Source organism: Aspergillus versicolor (genome assembly GCF_001890125.1).
Source record: "Aspergillus versicolor CBS 583.65 unplaced genomic scaffold ASPVEscaffold_3, whole genome shotgun sequence".
NCBI lineage: Eukaryota > Fungi > Ascomycota > Eurotiomycetes > Eurotiales > Aspergillaceae > Aspergillus > Aspergillus versicolor.
Genome location: NW_024467526.1, coordinates 1,190,847 through 1,208,944, shown reverse-complemented (window position 1 = coordinate 1,208,944; position 18,098 = coordinate 1,190,847). Strand labels below are relative to the sequence as shown.

The following is an 18,098-nucleotide window of genomic DNA, read 5'->3' as shown; positions in this document are numbered from 1 at the left end:
CGAGTTAAGGTTCCTCGTGTTGGATTAAGCTTAAGCTTCAGAAGTCACGCTCTAATCGCTTTTGGTTGGCGCCACCGTCGCCCTCTCTTTCTTTCTCCCTGGATTGCGCCCCCGGCTGGCCAAAGGGACTCTGCGCTGGAGCCCGTCCATGATTCATCTCTGGGCATTCACTGCGTCGCCGGCTTCCTGTTGGCCCGTTCAGAGTCGCCTTGGCCGCTGACCTGTGAGCCTGCGCAGTGGCAGTCTTGTATAAACTAGCCTTTGCTGAGCAGTGGGGCCCAGTGTTCCCCACCCGCTCTAATTCTTACCTGAATTCTTACTTTTCTTGTCTCTTTTAAGGCGTCGGCCTCTCTGTCATCTTTCGGCCCTTTCTGCCTTCTCGACCTTTTCCTGACTTCTCCCTCCCCGCTCTTGTTCCCCTACACCTTGCTATCTCTTGTCTTTTTTCCCTGTGAGTCTTCCCCGACCGGATTTCCGGCCCCCCTCTCTCGTTTCAGACCAACTCTAACCGGCCCAGTCCCTTCGGTTTTCCCCGACCTGCCTGTTCGGGTAATCCTGCATGCTCCCCCCCAGGCACCTTCAATAAAGGGCGCCCCTGTACCTCGTCTCCCAGCTCTTCACAATTTTCGACTACCACTCACCCCCCGTGGCCCTGAAACCTTCCACAATTTCGGGGTCCTACCACCGAAGTTGGATGGAGACGTATCACGGTCACGTCCGCACTCCTGCGGACGCAATCATTCTGTTTGAAGCATGCCGCATTGGTATGCTGCCGCGTGTCCAGCGCCGGTTGTCCGAAAAGGAGCGGCAACTCATCCAGTCCGGCTCTGTGTTTGTTTGGGATGAGCGGGAAGCTGGCATGCGACGCTGGACCGACGGCAAGTCATGGAGCGCCAGTCGTGTTTCTGGGAGTTTCCTCACCTATCGTGAGATGGAGGGGAAGCGTGGAGGCACCAGCGTTCCCACCCAGCCTCCAAGAACTGGCAAAACACCAGACTCTGCACGCGGCAGCGATGACGACCGGGGAGACGGCCCCGATGATGGTCCAGATGGGTATCGATATAAACCCGATGGTTTAATGAAGCAGTCGTTCAGTATCACAACGTCGACTGGTCAGCATCTCCACCTCATAAGCTACTACTCCCGGTCGCATCCCAACGCCGCGAATCTCCTCCAGCCATCCAATGATCCAGCTCTGCGAAGCGTGCGCCCGCAAAAGGGCCTCTATCCAGAGTCGACCGTCAACGACCAGCAGAATCTCCCTGTCGTCACTCGTGGTCCGATGACGGGGCCTCCTTACCACCCAGTGCCCGCTCCACCACCACCTCCTCCTCACCACCATATGGCCCCCTACTCTCGCCCTGGCGCACCTGGACATCCGCCGTCGTATGCTCCTGGCTACGGATGGCCGCCCACGCCGATAGGCACGCCTCCCACTGTTTCAATCCACTACCCCTACTTATCGCCAGCACACCACCCACAACCATATCACCCGCTACCACCACCGCCCCAGCAGCAACCAGGCATCCCGCCAGGCTACGAACGCGCAGTGCATCCGATGGAAGCCCCTGGACACCCACCGCACGTCCTGCAGCAAGCGCCTGTTTTAATTCCCGCTCGCTCCCCTCGCGTAATGGCCGAACCTACCCCGCCAGAGTTCGCCGTAAGCCGAGGTTCTCCACGCATGCAGGCTGTTCATTCAAGTCCTCACGTCAATGGAGTCCCCATCCCTGCCGTCCGGAGCCCGCGAGCTGTCAACCAAGCCCCGCCTCCCCCACCCGCTTCAGGGTTGAGCATCCCGCCTCCAAATCCCCCGTCCAGACCGCCCTCAGAAACCGGCGGCACAACCGTCCCAAGCATCAACGTTCTTATGAACAGCAGTTCGGGAGGTTCATTACCGTCGATTTCAGCAGCGGCTCCCGGCCCTGCGCCCGCTGGCTCGGGTGCTGCAAACGGGCGACCTTCGGACGGACCGCGCGATATCCCTAGCGACAAGATCGGATTCGGCAACGAGGACATGCGTGCTCTTCGCCAGCTTGACAAAGCTTTCAAGGCGTAGTCTCTCATTTTACGTTCTGTTTTGCGGATAAAGACCCTCTCATGGCATGCATAGAGCCTGCGGTGAATTGGGCTCTCTCGTTCCTATCCATTCCGTTTTTCTTCTCTTTTTATCTTTTACTATCACACTCGGTTCAGGTTGGTCGGCGTTATACAAGAGGAGCATGCTGCATGGGTGGGGTCTTTTTTTATTCTGTTTTCTTCCACGTCACTGCTTATTTACTTCCCATTTACATCGGCATATTGGCGGTTCGTTCGACACGGTCTACGATATGATTCTCTTTGCCTTGTCGCTACTGGCAAGGTAGCTATATTATGCTATCTATGTTCCATTTAGACAATTTACACAGTTTATCAAACCGAACGAGTGTAGTAAAACCCCTATCACCTCTTAGTATTACGTGGTATTATTTCAATCTGTCTTTTATATAAGTACTTGTCAACCTTGGCTCGGCAAACTTTGGCAGGAGGTTAAATAAACTTCTGTTCTATATATGCAGCCCATGCCTTCCCTACCAAAGACCTGTAGCTTTACCTCCATGTGCCAGTCACCCTGGAACTTACTCTGACTGGTTACCAAACACAACAAATAAATAAACATCGGAAATGTTTTAGTATAAGATCTAATCTTATAAAATGTACACCTGACCACCACGAATATAATATCAATAGCAATCTACATAAGCGGCACAAACCCAGGCCCCGATTCATCACAGACAATCTCGAAAAGACTACTCTGCTTCTTACCCTCCTTCTCCTCCCCCGCCCTCCTCATCCAGAAATACTCCCCAAAGGCAAACAACTTCTCCACACAGGCAGGCCGCTTCTGCAACCGCGTCGAACTCTCCCACATTCCCTCCGTTGGAATCCCGGGGATCGTCATCATGGCGAGGATGAGCGGGAAGCACGTGTTTTGGAGTTTGGACGCCGGACCGGCGAGGGCGAAGAATTTGGATCTCGTGGTGAGGATTTCGGTTGCGAGGGTTGGTGCGTATTCGCTTTCGTTGTCGTATTCATGCTTTGGTGGCTGGGTTTGCGGGGAGGAGAGGCGGATGTGGTGGATTAGGAGGAGGATGGCGGTGCGGTACATGGATGCTTGGGTTTTCATGGAGAGGGTTTCGAGGGGTGTGTAGGTGGTATTAGTGGACGGGGATGAGGCTGATGTTGATAGTATTGATTCGGGGTCCCAAGAACGGATTCTCGTCTCGATCATGCCGAGGGATTTGTACTGCGACTGGATCTCAGACTCTGAGATAGACGGATCGGCCAGACTATGGCTGACAACGCAGAGGTCATAGAGAATCGGGAGGAGGGAAGCACAAAGGCCCACGACTCTATCGACGATTCCCTCCCGCGCAAAAACAGGCTTCACGATAGGAATCTCACGATGTAATAAACACCACACCGTGTCCCAAAAAATGGGCGCAATGGCAACGGACTCGAGAACCCTATTGCCCAATAGATCCGGATACCAGGGCCGCACCAGCGAAAGCGCATACCGGAGGATAGATATCGTCGCTGTAGATGCAACCAGACTGTCGAATGCAGCCAGTGCCTGGCCGAGCATCAGAACCGCAGCGGCGTCATGGGTATGTGTTATGACTGCATTCCGGAGCTTCTCGACTGAAGCTGCGCCGCTCGCCACGTCGACCTGGTCAGCGCTCAGCACGCCGAACCGGGCCCAGGACAGCGAGCTGCTGCAGGCGTGGAAGATGTCGTCTAGGAGCGGTGCAGAGTGGCTGTGGCAGTACTCCAGGGCGCGGTGGAAGTCACTTGCGAATGTGGACCCGATCATGTAGATGTCATGCTGGAGATAGAACTCGAGGTCGAGGTCGTCGGACTGGGACTGGGACTGCGGCTGCGGCTGCGGGCTGGCTGAGGCCGTTATCTCGTTCGGCTTTGGTGTAGTGCAGTCCCACAGCCCCAGTGATGCCTTCGCGGCACCAGGAAGCCCGCGGTCTTCTTTTGGCGGGCGTCCTACGCGCGGCTGTTGGCGGCTGTTGGTGCAGGTGAGAGATGATTTCTCACATCGAGTGCATGTAGAGGATGCTGGACGGGCTAAGCATCTCTTCCTCCGGGCGTGGCATTGATCGCAGGCTTTGCGCTGCATTCTGGATTTGCCGTCATGTCGATAGCAAGAATGCAGGCAGATTAATGAGGAGAGCCGAGGATGAGAGCACAAGGCGAGATGAACTGGATCCATGGATGGATGCGAATTGGGCGTATCAGACTGCAATCTCGACTCCACCGCGGAGGGTTTTGTCAGTTTGCGGAATAGCGCATTTGCTCTATTAATGTGCTCAATACAATTACTTGTTGAGCCATGCTCGGACATTGAAGGTCTCGCTGGAGCCTCCAGTGTGGCCAGCCATATCATCAATAAAGCCCTCAATCCTCGCAGTGAGATTCATCGCATTAGCCCGAATAACAGGCCCCATCTCAACAACCGTCTTCAACGCAAAGGCATGGGCGAGGTACTTCCTCCTCCGCGAATGCTCGCCGCGGTCCCGTTCCTGCACGATGTCATGATAGTCTCCCGCGAGCCGGTCGTAGAATTTATCCTTGATCATCTTCGACGCAGCTTTGTGGCCGTAGATATCGTTGACGGCCTGCGGTTCGTTGAAGTAGACCATATTAGGGCTGACTCGGATGATAGGACCAAGCCTTTGATGAGCTTCATGGACTCGGTAGGATCGCTTCTCGCCAACGTTGATGCTCATCAGCCAGATGGGGCTGATGGGGGCGAGGAAACTGGGTGCTGGGAATCTGCGGAGCTTCCACGGATCCCAGACATACCATGCGACGGGGTATATCACGAAGTAGATCAGGGTGAGGGCTGCAATGGAGCCGACGATATGTGCAGAAGACACCATGATAGCAAGTTGATTGTTTGGCTTGTCAGAAGCGACTTGCACAGTCGGCAGCCCCCTTTTATACAGTCCTTTTTAATACATTGTATACCAGTCGACTGTCCAAAAAGGTGAAACGTCCACGGTGCCTGCATACCAGGCGGAGCTTTCACGGCCTGAACATCGCGGCCGGGTCATTTCCTCCGAAGTCATTTTCCTGGGCGTGGGCATTGTCGTGTCGTATTTCTTTGACTTTGGCATGCCTTATGTTCCGGGCCCGATTTCGTGGAGGTTGCCTTTGGCTATGCAGATTTGCTTTGCGCTGGTTGTGGTGTAAGTATAATGTAAACTTTTCTTTTAGTCCCTGTCTTGCAAGACCTTGAGAATCATGAGTTAGAGGGCGCCATTTTCACCACTTATGTCTTGTTGAGAGTCTACGATCAAACGACAGGTATGGAAGGACGCAGCGGGCATGATTTTACACTAACCTCTTCGTCTTTTCTTATGAGATGGACCGTTATGTAGGTACCTTTATTATATATAATATTGAACTAACTACAATCACGGCGGGGTTCTCGATAAGCGTACAAAGCCGTCCTTTTACCATAAACATCCTCTATTTCTGGTTTAGGTCTCCAAGTCCTTGGGAGACATCTTATCGACGAATTGGATTGACCAAGTAATTGGCCGGAAGAAGCAAGAGACTGCGCGGCGACTAAAATATTACACGCAGGGGCCCAGTCCTGGCACGCCTGATCACGCAATGGCCTCACGTTCGAGATAAATAGACAAATACCCGAAGTATAATCGCTCAGTATAGTTCAGAATAACCATGGCCTGGTCGCAAGTCTCGCCCACCCGCTGGGAACGAGCCCTCAGCGGGATGGAAGAATACTTCGTCTTCATCGGCGACATCACCGCAGCGCTCTACGACGGCCGCCAGCAATACACCGTCTGCTCCAAGGTGAAAGTCGACCTCAACATCCCCAACCCCGAAGCCGCCCTCCGCCACGCCTGGAAACAGGTCCGGCACGAAGAGCCAGACATCGCCACAACCCTCGAGCCAGGAAAGAAGGTCTACGAGGTCCTCAGCGACGCCGAGATCGAGGAGACCTGGCTCGATTCGACATTCGTCGTCGACCGCGTCCACGACGGCGAAGAACTGTACCGCCTCGGCCGCAAATCCAAACCTGCAACGCTGTACTATCTCCCGAAATCATCAGAGCTGGTCCTGCACGCTCACCACGCTACCGTCGACGGTATCGGCATGATCATGATCTGGCATCGCTTCTTCAACGCTGTAGCCAGTCCAAACCACAATATCACGTTCGGGGACGAGCACGTCCGTCTCGCGCCTGCGCTGGGCATCGTCCTACCAGGCCCGGACTCAGAAAACCCAACACAAGAACAGAAAGAGAAAGGAACCGCCCTGCTCATGGAATACATCACCAACCTCCCCGCCATCGGCCTGCCCTCTAAAGTCGGCAAAGTCCCCGCCGGTGCATGCCAGGCTATGGAGTATGTCTTTGACGAGGATACCACGGCGGCGCTGGTCGGGGCTTGCAAGGCGCGCGGGATCACAGTCACTTCCGCTGTGCATGCTGCCTACATCGCCATTCTGAGAGAGTATGCGGACTCCGAGTCGAATACGGCACGGTATACATCGTCCGCGGAGTTTAATCTGCGGGGACACCTGGAGGAGCCGTATTGCGGTGCTGCGGCGGCGAATTATTATGCCCCGCTTCCTTTGACCATAGATTTGAGCCAGCCTGGTGGTGGTGGGTTTAAAGAGACCTCTGCAGTGCTGAATAAGTACTACCGCTCCACGCTGAAAGAGAAGCCGGAGGTTTTGGAACTCCAGAGTTGTTTTACGCGGGCGCTTGAGCAGGTCGTCAAGACGCCAGAGTACCAGCAGGCGCCGATTCCGACGGATGCGCTGGTTAGTAGTCTTGGGGTGGTCGAGAATTATCTGCAGAGGTATTATGGGGATGGCGTGGTTGTTAAGGACTGGAAGCTAGCTTGTGATGTTGTCCTTGGGATGTCCGGGTTTCATTTCTATACGTTTCGCGGGAAGCTGAGGCTTGTGTATCAGTTTAATGAGGCGTATCAGGACCCAAGGGACATCAGGGTGTATTTGGAGGGTGTTGATCGGGTTTTGCAGAGGGAGTTGTTGGCTTGATTACTGTATTAATATAGAAAACAGCATAAACTAGATCAAGTTGAGCCGAAGCATTCAGACATCTCAGGCATTCTGCATATGGCTTAACCATATTCTTAGCTACCAGGCCATGTTAGAGATCACTCATTGCCCTAGATTTTATCTAGCTTACCTACAATATCATTCAACTGCTAAACAACCCTCTGGCTCCATAAACAAAGCAGGCAACCCTGGTCTAAAAAAAGACATTGTCCCTAACGCAGGGCCAATACAGGGCTACGGTGATCTACGTCCAGCCGATCGACTGACCCAAAGGCTGAGTATAGATAAATAGTATGAATTCTGATATAATTCCCGCCAAGAGCTGAACAGCCGGGCTATTGATCCTAGGGAAAAAGAAAAAAAAAAGGTTACCTTAACCGTCGACCTGCAGAGGCATTCGATGGCGCGTGGGTCTATCACTAAGGTAGCCCTTTCTGGCCCTTGGCTGTGAGGGGTGTTTGGGGCGTATCAAGCCGAGAATGTCTGTAGATAGACAGGGCTTGTTGTCCTCTGGTTGGACAAGGGCTGCCTTATCAGAGTCCTTATCAAACCGAGATAACAAAGGCTGAATAGCAATTGTGTTTGTTGAATGGAATGGTCAAGCATATATACCCTGGTACTCCCTGCTTCATCTTGATCCAGCTAAAGTACTCTCGTATTTCGATAGTGCTAACAGCAGTCCTGGACTATCGGCCATCAGCAGGACAGACCTCAGGAAAAAAGGCAACCGGCTCAATCATCACACCCATGTCGATGTCGCTGCAATTCCGCGGAACGTCGATCAAGGCATCTCGCCAGATGGTCCCAACCTTAAAGAGATGACAGAGAACGATCGATCACGTCAGCCCATAGGAACTGTCGAAATGACCATGCGCCAGATCCGTCAACCAGATGGCGAACCGATCGGCCGGGAGTCCAGGAGCGACTATTGAAGCCGCGATTGCCCGGCCCGGTCGTCATCAAATGAGAAGTCCATCTCTCAAGTTCCAACTCACATCTTGAACGAGTAGCCAAGATGGTTTGTTTATCACGAGCCTGGAGAACGACGATTAGCCTCGATTCAAGTCACACAGGCGACTGGCCCGACCGACCGACCGCGGACGCAGCCCAGGCCACGAACCTGAGCCCCAGAAGCGAGGACCTTATGAGCATTCCACGCACAGAGATGTCGCCATCGCAAGCAAGATTCAGCCTCCGGAAGCTTAAACGTTGAGATGGACCCAGACTGCTGGGTCTGTGCCTGTCATCGACTCATACAGCCATACCTGGCAGCTCTGTAGATTGATGTTGAAGGCAAACTCCGATCCACGCCTCGACACCTGAAAATTGGCAAGTCACGATTCTGCTTTGGGAATTGGACGGCCTCGCAAAAGTTACGCGATTCACTTCCCAGATCCCTCGTCCGTTCTGCTTCTGCCTGCCGCTCGCAAGCTTCCCAAGCCCAACCCCCGACCGACTATTACAATTATCCCTGTCACAAGTCACGATAAAATGCCTCAACCTCACCACCACCCATCAGCCGAAGCCACCTGGGACTCCGCACCGGCTCCGGACTGACTCCCGACCGCCACTCAGAGCACTGGCATAGCAACTCGAGCACGTTGAGAGTTGCCCAAACCGTCCAGGCCAGCGAGGATAGGAGAAGGAGGTGAGAGGGCAGGTCCAATGGGAGCGGCGCTGTTGTCAGCGATGCTGCGAAACCAGACAGCCTTCCCAGTACCCACCAAGCAAAGTCGCTAGTTGCTCTCCACTTAGCTTGGGCGTGCCACTGCCGCTACAACGGATGCAGTTTGTATCACAAAGATTCAAGTTTTCAACCGCAAGTGGAATCTTTTAGTCACGGAAACACGGTACGAGCCGCCTGGTTATTCTTGGAAGTGAGACTGGCTTGAGCAAGGGGCTTCACTTTGAGCAATGAAGGCATGAACACCATCATCTCTGCAGGTGGAGAGACGGAAAGAACCGAAACGGAAAGGTTCCAAGATTCCTTTAACTTTGAGGCCAGAATAAAAACCCCGCAGTCGCAGTCACAGTCACCGCATTTGCAGAGAAAGAGATCCGAGCACGGCTTGGCTGATGAACATGAACATCAACAGCCTGATGATCCTGAAGAGTTGTCAAGCCTACGAGGTGAATACCAGACTTGGGAGGAGTACAATGATGTCGTCGGAAACAAGCGACGCCCCCCTCTAAATAGGAAGGAGTGCGATGCTTCGCCTCGCTTTACTCCATCCAAATCTTGACTTGTTCCTGGAGCAGTGGACCGCTGGGCACGGTGGAGAGGGTGGAGCAACGCGATCAGGCCATCATTCGCATCGTGGGATGAGATGCAAGCAATAAGACTCGCGACTCAAGATGACCATCGTTGGACCAGCGGGTCTGCTTGCCTTTCCTGGTATGGGCCTCCTCTTGAAGCGCTGTTGGCGATGCACAAAACACAGTACACTCTGTAGTCTACAAGTACACTTCGACGACAGTATGAACACGAAGCACCGAAACCCACCGAACAGCTTCGAATTGAAATTGAATCCGATGCAAAAGTGAGCTGCAACTGCAAGACCGCCCGCGGGGTCTACGTAGACAGTGGACAGCGCAGCGAATAGCCAGCGCGTCTCACAAGCCACCTGCAGGCTTTAAAATCATAAAAATATGTATGGGCAAGGAAGAAGGATTCCGAGTCCTCCGCCTGCGCCAGCCTCCAAGAGCTTCGAAAGAGGAGAAGCAGAGCGTGCCTCTCTGGAAACTGCCCATCAGATCCCCCGCCGGTTGGTGTCATCATGCCACGGCTAATCGGACGCAAGATGGACGTTGGCTTTTTTTATTTCTGAGGGAGCGAGACGGTGTCCTCGGCATACCTTCCTTCCCCTGACTATTCTCGTCCACAATACGAGGGGGGGAACCAGCCAGGGTCATGTGGTGAGTGGCCGACGGCTCTGACGCGTCCGGGGCTTTTCCTACTCTGGCGGGCGGTGCGCTCGACAACCCTGCTCGATGGCCGGCTATAGGCTGGTGGACTGGGGTCTGGGCTTCTGGGCTGGACTGGACTCGGGCGAGAAACGAGTTGAGGTTGGCGGAGAACTTTTAGACAGCTGGGAGGAGTCTAGGAGGCCTCCAAGACGGGTATCGGTCGGGGGACTGAACACAGGCTTAACTATGACTGAACCTTGACTCGACAGCTTTGTGAATTGTGATGAGCCTGTGAAGATGAGGGGATCTGAGACTGATTCATCCATATTGGACTCGTACTCCGGACTTTGTATCCGCCCCTGTCGTCTCCGCATTTCGCTCGCTTATGCAAGGACTGTCCGCATCCAAAAAAAAATGTTGGACAAACCAAGTCATGCTGCGTCTGGGGTAGATCTCGTTCTCCTGTTGTCAACTTGTCAGTGTCTGGCACAATAACCTCAAGTTTTTATATACGTATATCGATGTATGGAACTGGTACGGGAGCTCCCTCCCGTGGCTCCACATGTCACTATCCACAGTCCCAATTCAAACCTCCAAGTATTGCAGGGTTAGCTTAAGATCGACTGTTACCCTGGTAAATTATCTGCATGTATCGCTTGTCCTTGGGGTTGTAACTACTGTATCACCATGACATCGCCGTTTCACCCGCCCTTGAATCCTTGATGCTTATTCTCCAGCTCGCCTGTGTCAGATGAAGTGCGGCAACTCACCATCCAGCCATCCCCCAACTGTCCAGGTAAGCTGGCTCCCGTCCACTGTCATCTTCGTTTAAATTAGGGGTCTTAGCTCCCCCCTGCTCTTGACAAGTCCAGACTCGCCTGCCTTGCTTCAGGCTTGACTTGGCACTGCGCCTCTGCGGGTTTCCCCACTGGGTAACCCGCCGTCATCCAACACGAGTCCGGCACGAGACCTGGGGTTTCGTTGTCGTCCCCATGCTCTGCTGGAATGGCATGGCCGCATATCCTGAGACGATCAGGCCAAGTCAGTCAAGTCTCAAGGCAGCCAGGCGGATGCTGCCCATTACAAATATCTCAATTGTGCGTGTAAAGAGCATAAAGAGCACACATTCCAGTGCAAGCTAGCTGAGGCTGTCGCCTGACAGGCGGATTATGCTCGATTGCCTCGTTCGAGGCAAGTCCCGATTAGCGAGGCCCAAGCACTCGGACTTATTCTCATCCAATCGTAGCCCCTCAGCTCACAGGAAGGTTAAGCGTGCCGGTACCGGTAAGCGGAAACAGAAATTGACTGTCGCGAGGCGATTGCCTTGAAAAATAATAATATGCCTTCGCGGTGGACAGTTCCGTAGAAATGCCTGTAAGTGCGGAGGAAGACAGCATCATCAAAACCTTCTCCGGATTAGTATTATTTGCTCATTCCCTTCTCTGACCCATCATCTGATCCCGGTTCTGATCCTGATCCTGATCATCTAAATGCTGGGTAATTTCAAGTTTCTGGTTGGTGTGTTGCTTTCCCTGGCATGGTGGATGGAGGCGTCCGTGCTGGAAATAGGAATGACAAGATCTGCCCAGGTCCACTTCCCCAGATTCAGATGGGAGCACTGCATCATTTGTGCAAATTCTTAATTATGGTGCAATCTGCGACGAGACAGAATTAGGAATAATTTGGGGGTGATATTTGGTCTACGGTCGGGCGTCGAGACTTGAGAATCGACACAAAAGAAATGAAAGAAAGAAGAAGCGAAGAACGAGAGGCTGACGGCAGAGCAGCGACTGGTCACAAAGCGTCGCCAATAATGCAGGGCCACAGGGCCACTGCCCCAGGAGGAAAGTGGTCTGCAGCGTCACAGCATCTGGCCATCTTTTTGAGACTCGGATTCTCCGCACGGTCGAAGTCGGAAGAGACCAGTTCCAAGGCGTACCTAGCGTGGGGTGTAGCGTCCAGCTGAGCCAGCCGTGTCATCCTGTATGCACGTAATCCAAACCCCAGAATGCCATCGCCTCCAGACTTTGTATCTTGAATCTTTCCAGCTGGAGAAAGAGACTGGGAGAGAGGTTGGTTTATTCATCGGTGAGTCCGGGACAATAATGGCTAACGGTGGACGAAACGCCGGGCGACTATAAGTAGCAGTTAGCACGGCGTCGGGCGCCAGCTAAGACTATACGAGTCTTCGCTTGATCTCCGAGACCATCATCTTCTGCAGTTCGTAATAAAAAGGGGAGAGGAAAAAAAACAAAAAAAAAAACAAAAAAAGAAATGAAAATTGATAAAAGAAAAAAGACGGAGATTGGAAAATCAACTGCATTCTGGAGAGGATTCCCCAGACGACTGCTGCAGCGGTTGGCGACCTGCGTGGACCAAGTGGCCCAAGTCCAGCGAGGAGAGGATCATCCGCCGCCATCGTCACGCATGCATCGCGCGGTGGTGAGGGCAGGCTCACGGTTGGACATGACTCTTGTATTCTCTTCCATTCTCGGGGCTCTCATTCGATATGGGATTTGCTTTTGCCCATCCACTGCTCCGGCGTCGGCGGGGGCAGCTGGCGCACAAACTCAGCCAGGCGAGAAAAAGCAACGACGGCAAAGTTTCTAGCGAAGTTTCGTGCTGGCAATCCCCCCGCATTCCCGGGATAAAAGGCAAATTGGGCCATCATTAAAGGCGCGTAAAAGGGAAGAGCCTGTCGCAAAGTTGCCTGGGGGGGATGCCCTCGCCTGGGCCCCACTGATCCTCAGCACCTCGTACCCAATCGCGCTCTGGGTTGAGCTGAGGCCCATCCAGTCATACAACCTGATTGTCATTATTCATTCTTATTCAAATCGCTTTCACTTGGGAACTGCCTGGCGCTGTTTATATTAGACCCTCGTCTCCGCCGCGCCGCCTGGGCCCCGACTGCTCTGTTTGGCCTCTCGTTGTCTCTGCTCTCGACTTTCTGCTCTTGACTCCCCCCAGCGGCCAAGAAGCCTTCCAGTTTTCACCTGGTCGCCCCCACTTCGACTTCACTTCGTCCACCTCGACCTCCATCGTCTTCGCTCTCTCCTCTCCTCCTTCCTCTCGCCATCTCGCCCTCCGAACGCTGTCGTCGAGATCGCTCTCGGGGGTTTCTCCCTCAACACCTCCCTGTCCTCAGCCCCGACTGCGCGCGCTGACTCTCCCGAGTCGTCGCCCCATGGTCAATGTTGTCCATGCAAAACTCTCCCTCATTCGCTCTTCCTCCGTCCTCCGATCTCGAGAGTAACCCTTCCCATGGCTACCTGTCGCACCCCCAGCCCGCCGACTGCCACTCGAGCATAGCCGAACCCCTCGCCTTCCCAGACTTCTCCATGGACGATTCGCTCTCCCATCGCGACAGCGTGAGCACCGACAACTCCTCCAACGACTCGCCCGAGTCGTGGGACGGCGACGGCCCCTCGGACAGTTCCCCACCAGGTGACGGCGGCGTCAAGGTCCCAACAACCATGGTCGGCCCCTCCACCGTCTTCCAGTTCAATGTCCTTGCGTCGCCGGAGCCGGACGTAGTGCCAAAAGTAGAGGAACTGGACGACAATGACGGACTGCCAGGGCTGAAACCATTAGGGGTGGAGACGCCGGGGCTGTCATTGTCAGGGCCGCCTCAGTCTGGCACGGATCCCACGGCTGCTCCCGTCACTGTTCCACGGAAACGTGGCCGCCCGCGCAAACACCCTCTGCCCGTGCCCGGCGGCCAGGTCAAGGTCACCAAGGGCCGCTCCAAAACCGGTTGTATCACTTGTAGACGCCGCAAGAAGAAATGCGACGAGACGAAGCCTGCGTAAGTGCTTGCTAGCTAGAAGCCCTGCAACCTCCCCAGGGGACATGCTGACCTTCCACTCTCTAGCTGCCAGAACTGTCAGAAAAATGCTGTTGTCTGCGAAGGGTATCCCCCCAAGGAAATATGGAAGAGTGGCAGGCAGAAGATCGAAGATGGTGGGAATTTCTTTATACTATACCTGCTTTCTCCAGGGTTGCGCGCTAACTTCTTTTTCTTACCCCCTACAGCCCGGACTCAAACGGCAGTCGTATATCGTTCGCTACCTATTCTCATCGACGGCATCGAAACGGAGATGGATCGCAAGTTGCTCGATCACTTCGTGTACGGATTCAGCCGTGTCTTGACCCTCATAAATGACGACTCGAACCCCTTCAAAGAAATCCTTCTGCCCATGGCAACGCAACATCGAGGCTTGATGCACTCATTGATGTGTCTGTCGGGGTCACATTTGTCCGGGTTAAATCAAGAGCCAGGAGTAAAAGAGCGGAAATACTACCACTTCCACCGAGCGATCCGAGACCTTAAAGCGAATATCACTGCAAGAACGAACATGACCGAGCAGGAGCCGGAGTTATTATCGGAGGATCCAATCATCGCTTCAACGATAGCGCTCAGTTTGAACACCATTTGTGAAGGAGAAACGAATGGCGAGTACCGCCCACACATGGATGCAGCTCGCTATCTGCTCGTGACCCAGAAACCACGAAATGAGAACTTCCGCCAGTTCATCGTCGAGTTCTTCCAATACCACGATGTATCCAATTCAATCACATCGCTCGATCGCCGACCCGCCCATCTGGATGGGGAGTTGCGGTTACCAGACTTTGTACCGCACGCACAGGCCGGGAGCTTCTTGGGTGTGTTTGATGGTCTATTCCGCTACATCTCTCAGGTGACCGGGCTCCGCGACCGAATCCGTCAGCGCTTCAGCGAGGGTTACGAACCAGCTGTCGACTACCAGATCCTCAGCGACGCGGTAATGATCGACACATCAATACGGACATGGGAGACCTCTCACCCACCAAACACCCCCAACTACTACCTCGCCCAGCTCTACCGCCAATCAACCTGGGTCTATCTATACCGCACGATCCGTCCATCTCGACCCAGCGACAAGATTGCCCAGGTTGTTGACGACGGACTAGAATTCCTAGACCTCCTCCCTCAAGACGCAGGCGCCTTCAGTATCGTCCTCATGCCTCTTTTCTTGCTCGGATGTTCCGCCTTCGTGCCGCGGCAGCGCGAGAAAATCCGAAAGGGCTTTGATGCGCTCAAGGCCTACTCAAATCTCCGCAACATCGAGCCTGCGTTCAAGGTTGTCCAACGCGTCTGGGAGGTTATGGATTCGAACACTGAGGATAGCTGGGACTGGGAGAGGATCATCAAGGAGATGAGCATGGACTTCCTCATCACCTAGTTGAATTCTCGTTACGAATTTTGCATGGTTTACTCCGTTGATTGAGCTATTCTATATCCACTCGACTACTACCCCCGGGGTGACCCTGGCGTTTCTACGTTTCTACGTTTTTACGTTTCTTTTTTCTTCCGACAGCGCTCGATATCACATCATGTTTGGCGATTTGGTTCATTATGTTATCCGGTTGGTTATTTGTGGTGTGTTCCTCACCCACTAAAATGCGGCGGTATAAGCCGTCGTTTCAGCACAAACAAAAGGGAAGCAAGCGGCGTCAATGGAATGGTGCAGGAAGCAAGCAGCTCCTACCTATATACACTGGTATATACTAACCACAACTTGGCAACGAACAGCCACTAAAAATAAGGATGAGGGGGCGCAGGAAAATCGGCTGGCTCTTATTCTTTCCTTGTTCATTCATCTTCATTTCCTTTCTTCTTTGATGCATTGATCTGGCTTGGCTTGTATTTATATTGGTATTCATTGATGGAGTGTACGCGGCGACGATTTTGTCATGTCATGAGGTTCAGGTGCAGGCCCGGTCTGGTCTCGTTAGGTATACGGTATTTTCTTTTCGCTTCTATCATTCGACTGTTTATACGTGCAGATGTAAATATTTGGTGAAGTACAGTACAAGTATTATTAGGCATATACGATACGTTAGGATGTACTTATTACTATAGTTGTATTTATGCTAATCCTATGTTGTATAGTATGGTATACCATCCCGTCCTAAGCCAGTGCTAAACTACCTACCTCTTCTGGTAAAAACGGGCCATCGGCGTGATGATTTCTCTTCCGCGCTGATGATTGAATCCTCAGAGTACTCTATTCTATTGCTAGGTAGAAGAATCCAGACACAATTATTTTCACTACTGGCACTTGCCCTATGTGGCGAATATCTGTCGCCCATCGTTCTTTCTACTTCAAGGCAAGAAGATGGTATAAGTTAGGCCATGACAGGAAAGAGCCACCCAGCCAGCATGATTACCCCGGATAGGCAGGTACCAGTTTATTTGAAGTCGAAATAGAAGGCGCAACTCGGAATAGACTTAGGAACGCTCTTTCCTTTATTATGGGGTTCGACTGTACATATATGAATCAGGATCAGGAAGGTGCCACTGCAGGCGCTCTTTCTGTGTTCTATACAGGAGCGACTTTACAATCACCTACAAGTAATTAGTAAGTAGATATTAGTGGTGTTAGGTGCAATCTATCCAGCGCCAATATGCTGCAGCCCCAGTGGCTCTATTCTGGACAGAAAACAGAACGAACAAACGAACAGTTTTCTCACAACTACAGTAGTTATTCTTCTTGGTTTACAGCGGGCATTTCCTGTTCTACCAAAGTCTAGCCATGAATCAAACTTCGGAGGTCTGGACGAATAACATGCGCCGCAACTAGAAGCCGTTGGCCGTTGGGTAGCCGGACACTGGACGCTGGATACTGGACGCTGGACGCTGGAACGCAACGCACGAATGCCCAAATCCGGCGATTTGGAGGCGAACCGGGACGAATTCCATCATGGCCAAGTTCAAGTCTGGTGGCAGGTAGCAGGGTATTGTCGCTACCGATTAACTCCTTGGTCCATCGCGAACTTCGGTTGCTGGTGCACACGTGTCCCAAGATGGTCTGCTAAGTGGTAGGAAGGGTGGGTGGCCTGTTGAGGCTGCTGGGGATTTTCTGGATGGGGGAGATCTTTCCCGGCTGACCCGGTCACAGGTGCTTGCAGAGGGCCCCGCCGATGTCGGGTGGCGGGGGAGGGGAGGGGTCACGATGCAGTGCGGTGTACGTAGGCTGAAGATATTCTCAGAGAGAGAAAAGACAACCTAGTGTACTTGGTGAGGGGCGCTACTGTCCAATCAATAATTCTGCTTCTCTTCCAAAGGCTTCACCGGTGTATACTAGTAGCAGCAGATGCATTCTGTCTGTCTACTCAAAGTATGCATAAATTTTCTACAACTAGCCTACCCTCTAAGGTAAACAAACTAATACGTAGTCTGAGATTAGTTCCTGAAAATCGGCTGTCAGTGAGGATGAACAAGTAAATCACCCAGCGACGTAATTAACCCATCATGTCTATCTTACCCTTCTCAACAAGCAGCACCCTCGACAGAGACAGTGGAGAAACATGAACAGCCATACGGACATTGAACTGGTTAAAAATCTGTTTGTTCGCCACAAACAGGCATACGACACCCTTCCATGAAGAGAAATACAAGCGAGCTGATGGAGGGGATCGAGATCCCCGAGTTCCCGACAGGCAGCGCAGTTCGTCAGAATTCAGCTAGGCAGACGAAGAGGGTCTTGGGGGGGGGTGCGTCAGCCTGCATCGTTGCAAAAAAAGAAAGAAGCATTTCAGGGTGTTCTCGTTCGTTGGAGAAAAGATCCTCGTTTCCGATTTCTTCCACAGTCCCACCCACTCCCACTCCCACTCATCCTCCAGCCCACTCACTGACAACTGTAAGTGGGCCACAGGAGCTGCAGTATATTGGCTGAGATTCTTTGGACAACAATCCAATCATGCTACAATGGAATAAGGTTATCGACTCCAGCAGCATGCCCCGCCCAATAACACCCGCAATCGCGGTACCTTACATAAGATCTGTCCCGTAATTGCAACCTCATTCGCCAACAAATCCCCACAGCCACGCAAATCAATCGATCTCATTGTATGACAGTAACCCCACTGTGGCTGGCGAGAAGGGTCGAAATTTCCACTCCCGCGCCTTGCTGGAGCCTGCAATGCAAGCCTAAACGCCCTCGAATTTTTGCGCCGACGTCACTGCTACGAAGTACATTGCTACTTTCTTGTTACTTGTATTGAGACTGAGTCACTGAGGCGGCTTGCGAGCGCTGAATCTG

The 18,098-nt window shown here is 52.9% G+C and overlaps 6 protein-coding genes across 6 annotated transcripts; 4 read left to right on the top strand and 2 right to left on the bottom strand.

Annotated features, from left to right (window-relative positions):
- Positions 1 to 238: 238 nt before the first annotated feature.
- On the top strand, positions 239 to 2,460 carry ASPVEDRAFT_39390 (camp independent regulatory protein). Its single transcript, XM_040811910.1, has 2 exons — positions 239 to 451; positions 518 to 2,460. Exon 2 carries the CDS (start codon positions 695 to 697, stop codon positions 2,057 to 2,059), a length of 1,365 nt encoding a protein of 454 aa, XP_040665763.1. The 5' UTR covers positions 239 to 451; positions 518 to 694; the 3' UTR covers positions 2,060 to 2,460.
- A 274-nt stretch (positions 2,461 to 2,734) lies between these two features.
- Positions 2,735 to 4,168, bottom strand: ASPVEDRAFT_127157 (Zn(II)2Cys6 transcription factor domain-containing protein; the record flags this gene model as incomplete). Its single annotated transcript, XM_040806431.1, has 1 exon — positions 2,735 to 4,168. One exon carries the CDS (start codon positions 4,166 to 4,168, stop codon positions 2,735 to 2,737), a length of 1,434 nt encoding a protein of 477 aa, XP_040665762.1.
- A 199-nt stretch (positions 4,169 to 4,367) lies between these two features.
- ASPVEDRAFT_26759 (uncharacterized protein) lies at positions 4,368 to 4,931 on the bottom strand (the record flags this gene model as incomplete). The annotated part of the gene is made up of 1 exon (XM_040809944.1): positions 4,368 to 4,931. One exon carries the CDS (start codon positions 4,929 to 4,931, stop codon positions 4,368 to 4,370), a length of 564 nt encoding a protein of 187 aa, XP_040665761.1.
- A 748-nt stretch (positions 4,932 to 5,679) lies between these two features.
- Positions 5,680 to 7,259, top strand: ASPVEDRAFT_39388 (uncharacterized protein). Its single transcript, XM_040811909.1, has one exon. The coding sequence runs from the start codon at positions 5,740 to 5,742 to the stop codon at positions 7,084 to 7,086; it is 1,347 nt and encodes a 448-aa protein (XP_040665760.1). The 5' UTR covers positions 5,680 to 5,739; the 3' UTR covers positions 7,087 to 7,259.
- A 1,770-nt stretch (positions 7,260 to 9,029) lies between these two features.
- On the top strand, positions 9,030 to 9,350 carry ASPVEDRAFT_26757 (uncharacterized protein; the record flags this gene model as incomplete). Its single annotated transcript, XM_040809943.1, has 1 exon — positions 9,030 to 9,350. One exon carries the CDS (start codon positions 9,030 to 9,032, stop codon positions 9,348 to 9,350), a length of 321 nt encoding a protein of 106 aa, XP_040665759.1.
- Positions 9,351 to 13,205: 3,855 nt separating this feature from the next.
- ASPVEDRAFT_128966 (uncharacterized protein) lies at positions 13,206 to 15,236 on the top strand (the record flags this gene model as incomplete). Its single annotated transcript, XM_040806593.1, has 3 exons — positions 13,206 to 13,819; positions 13,886 to 13,974; positions 14,047 to 15,236. 3 exons carry the CDS (start codon positions 13,206 to 13,208, stop codon positions 15,234 to 15,236), a joined length of 1,893 nt encoding a protein of 630 aa, XP_040665758.1.
- Between the last annotated feature and the right edge of the window lie 2,862 nt (positions 15,237 to 18,098).

Coding starts and splice junctions, on each gene's coding strand:
- ASPVEDRAFT_39388 (XM_040811909.1), top strand. CDS start 5,740: ATGGCCTGGTCGCAAGTCTCGCCCACCCGCTGGGAACGAGCCCTCAGC.
- ASPVEDRAFT_39390 (XM_040811910.1), top strand. CDS start 695: ATGGAGACGTATCACGGTCACGTCCGCACTCCTGCGGACGCAATCATT.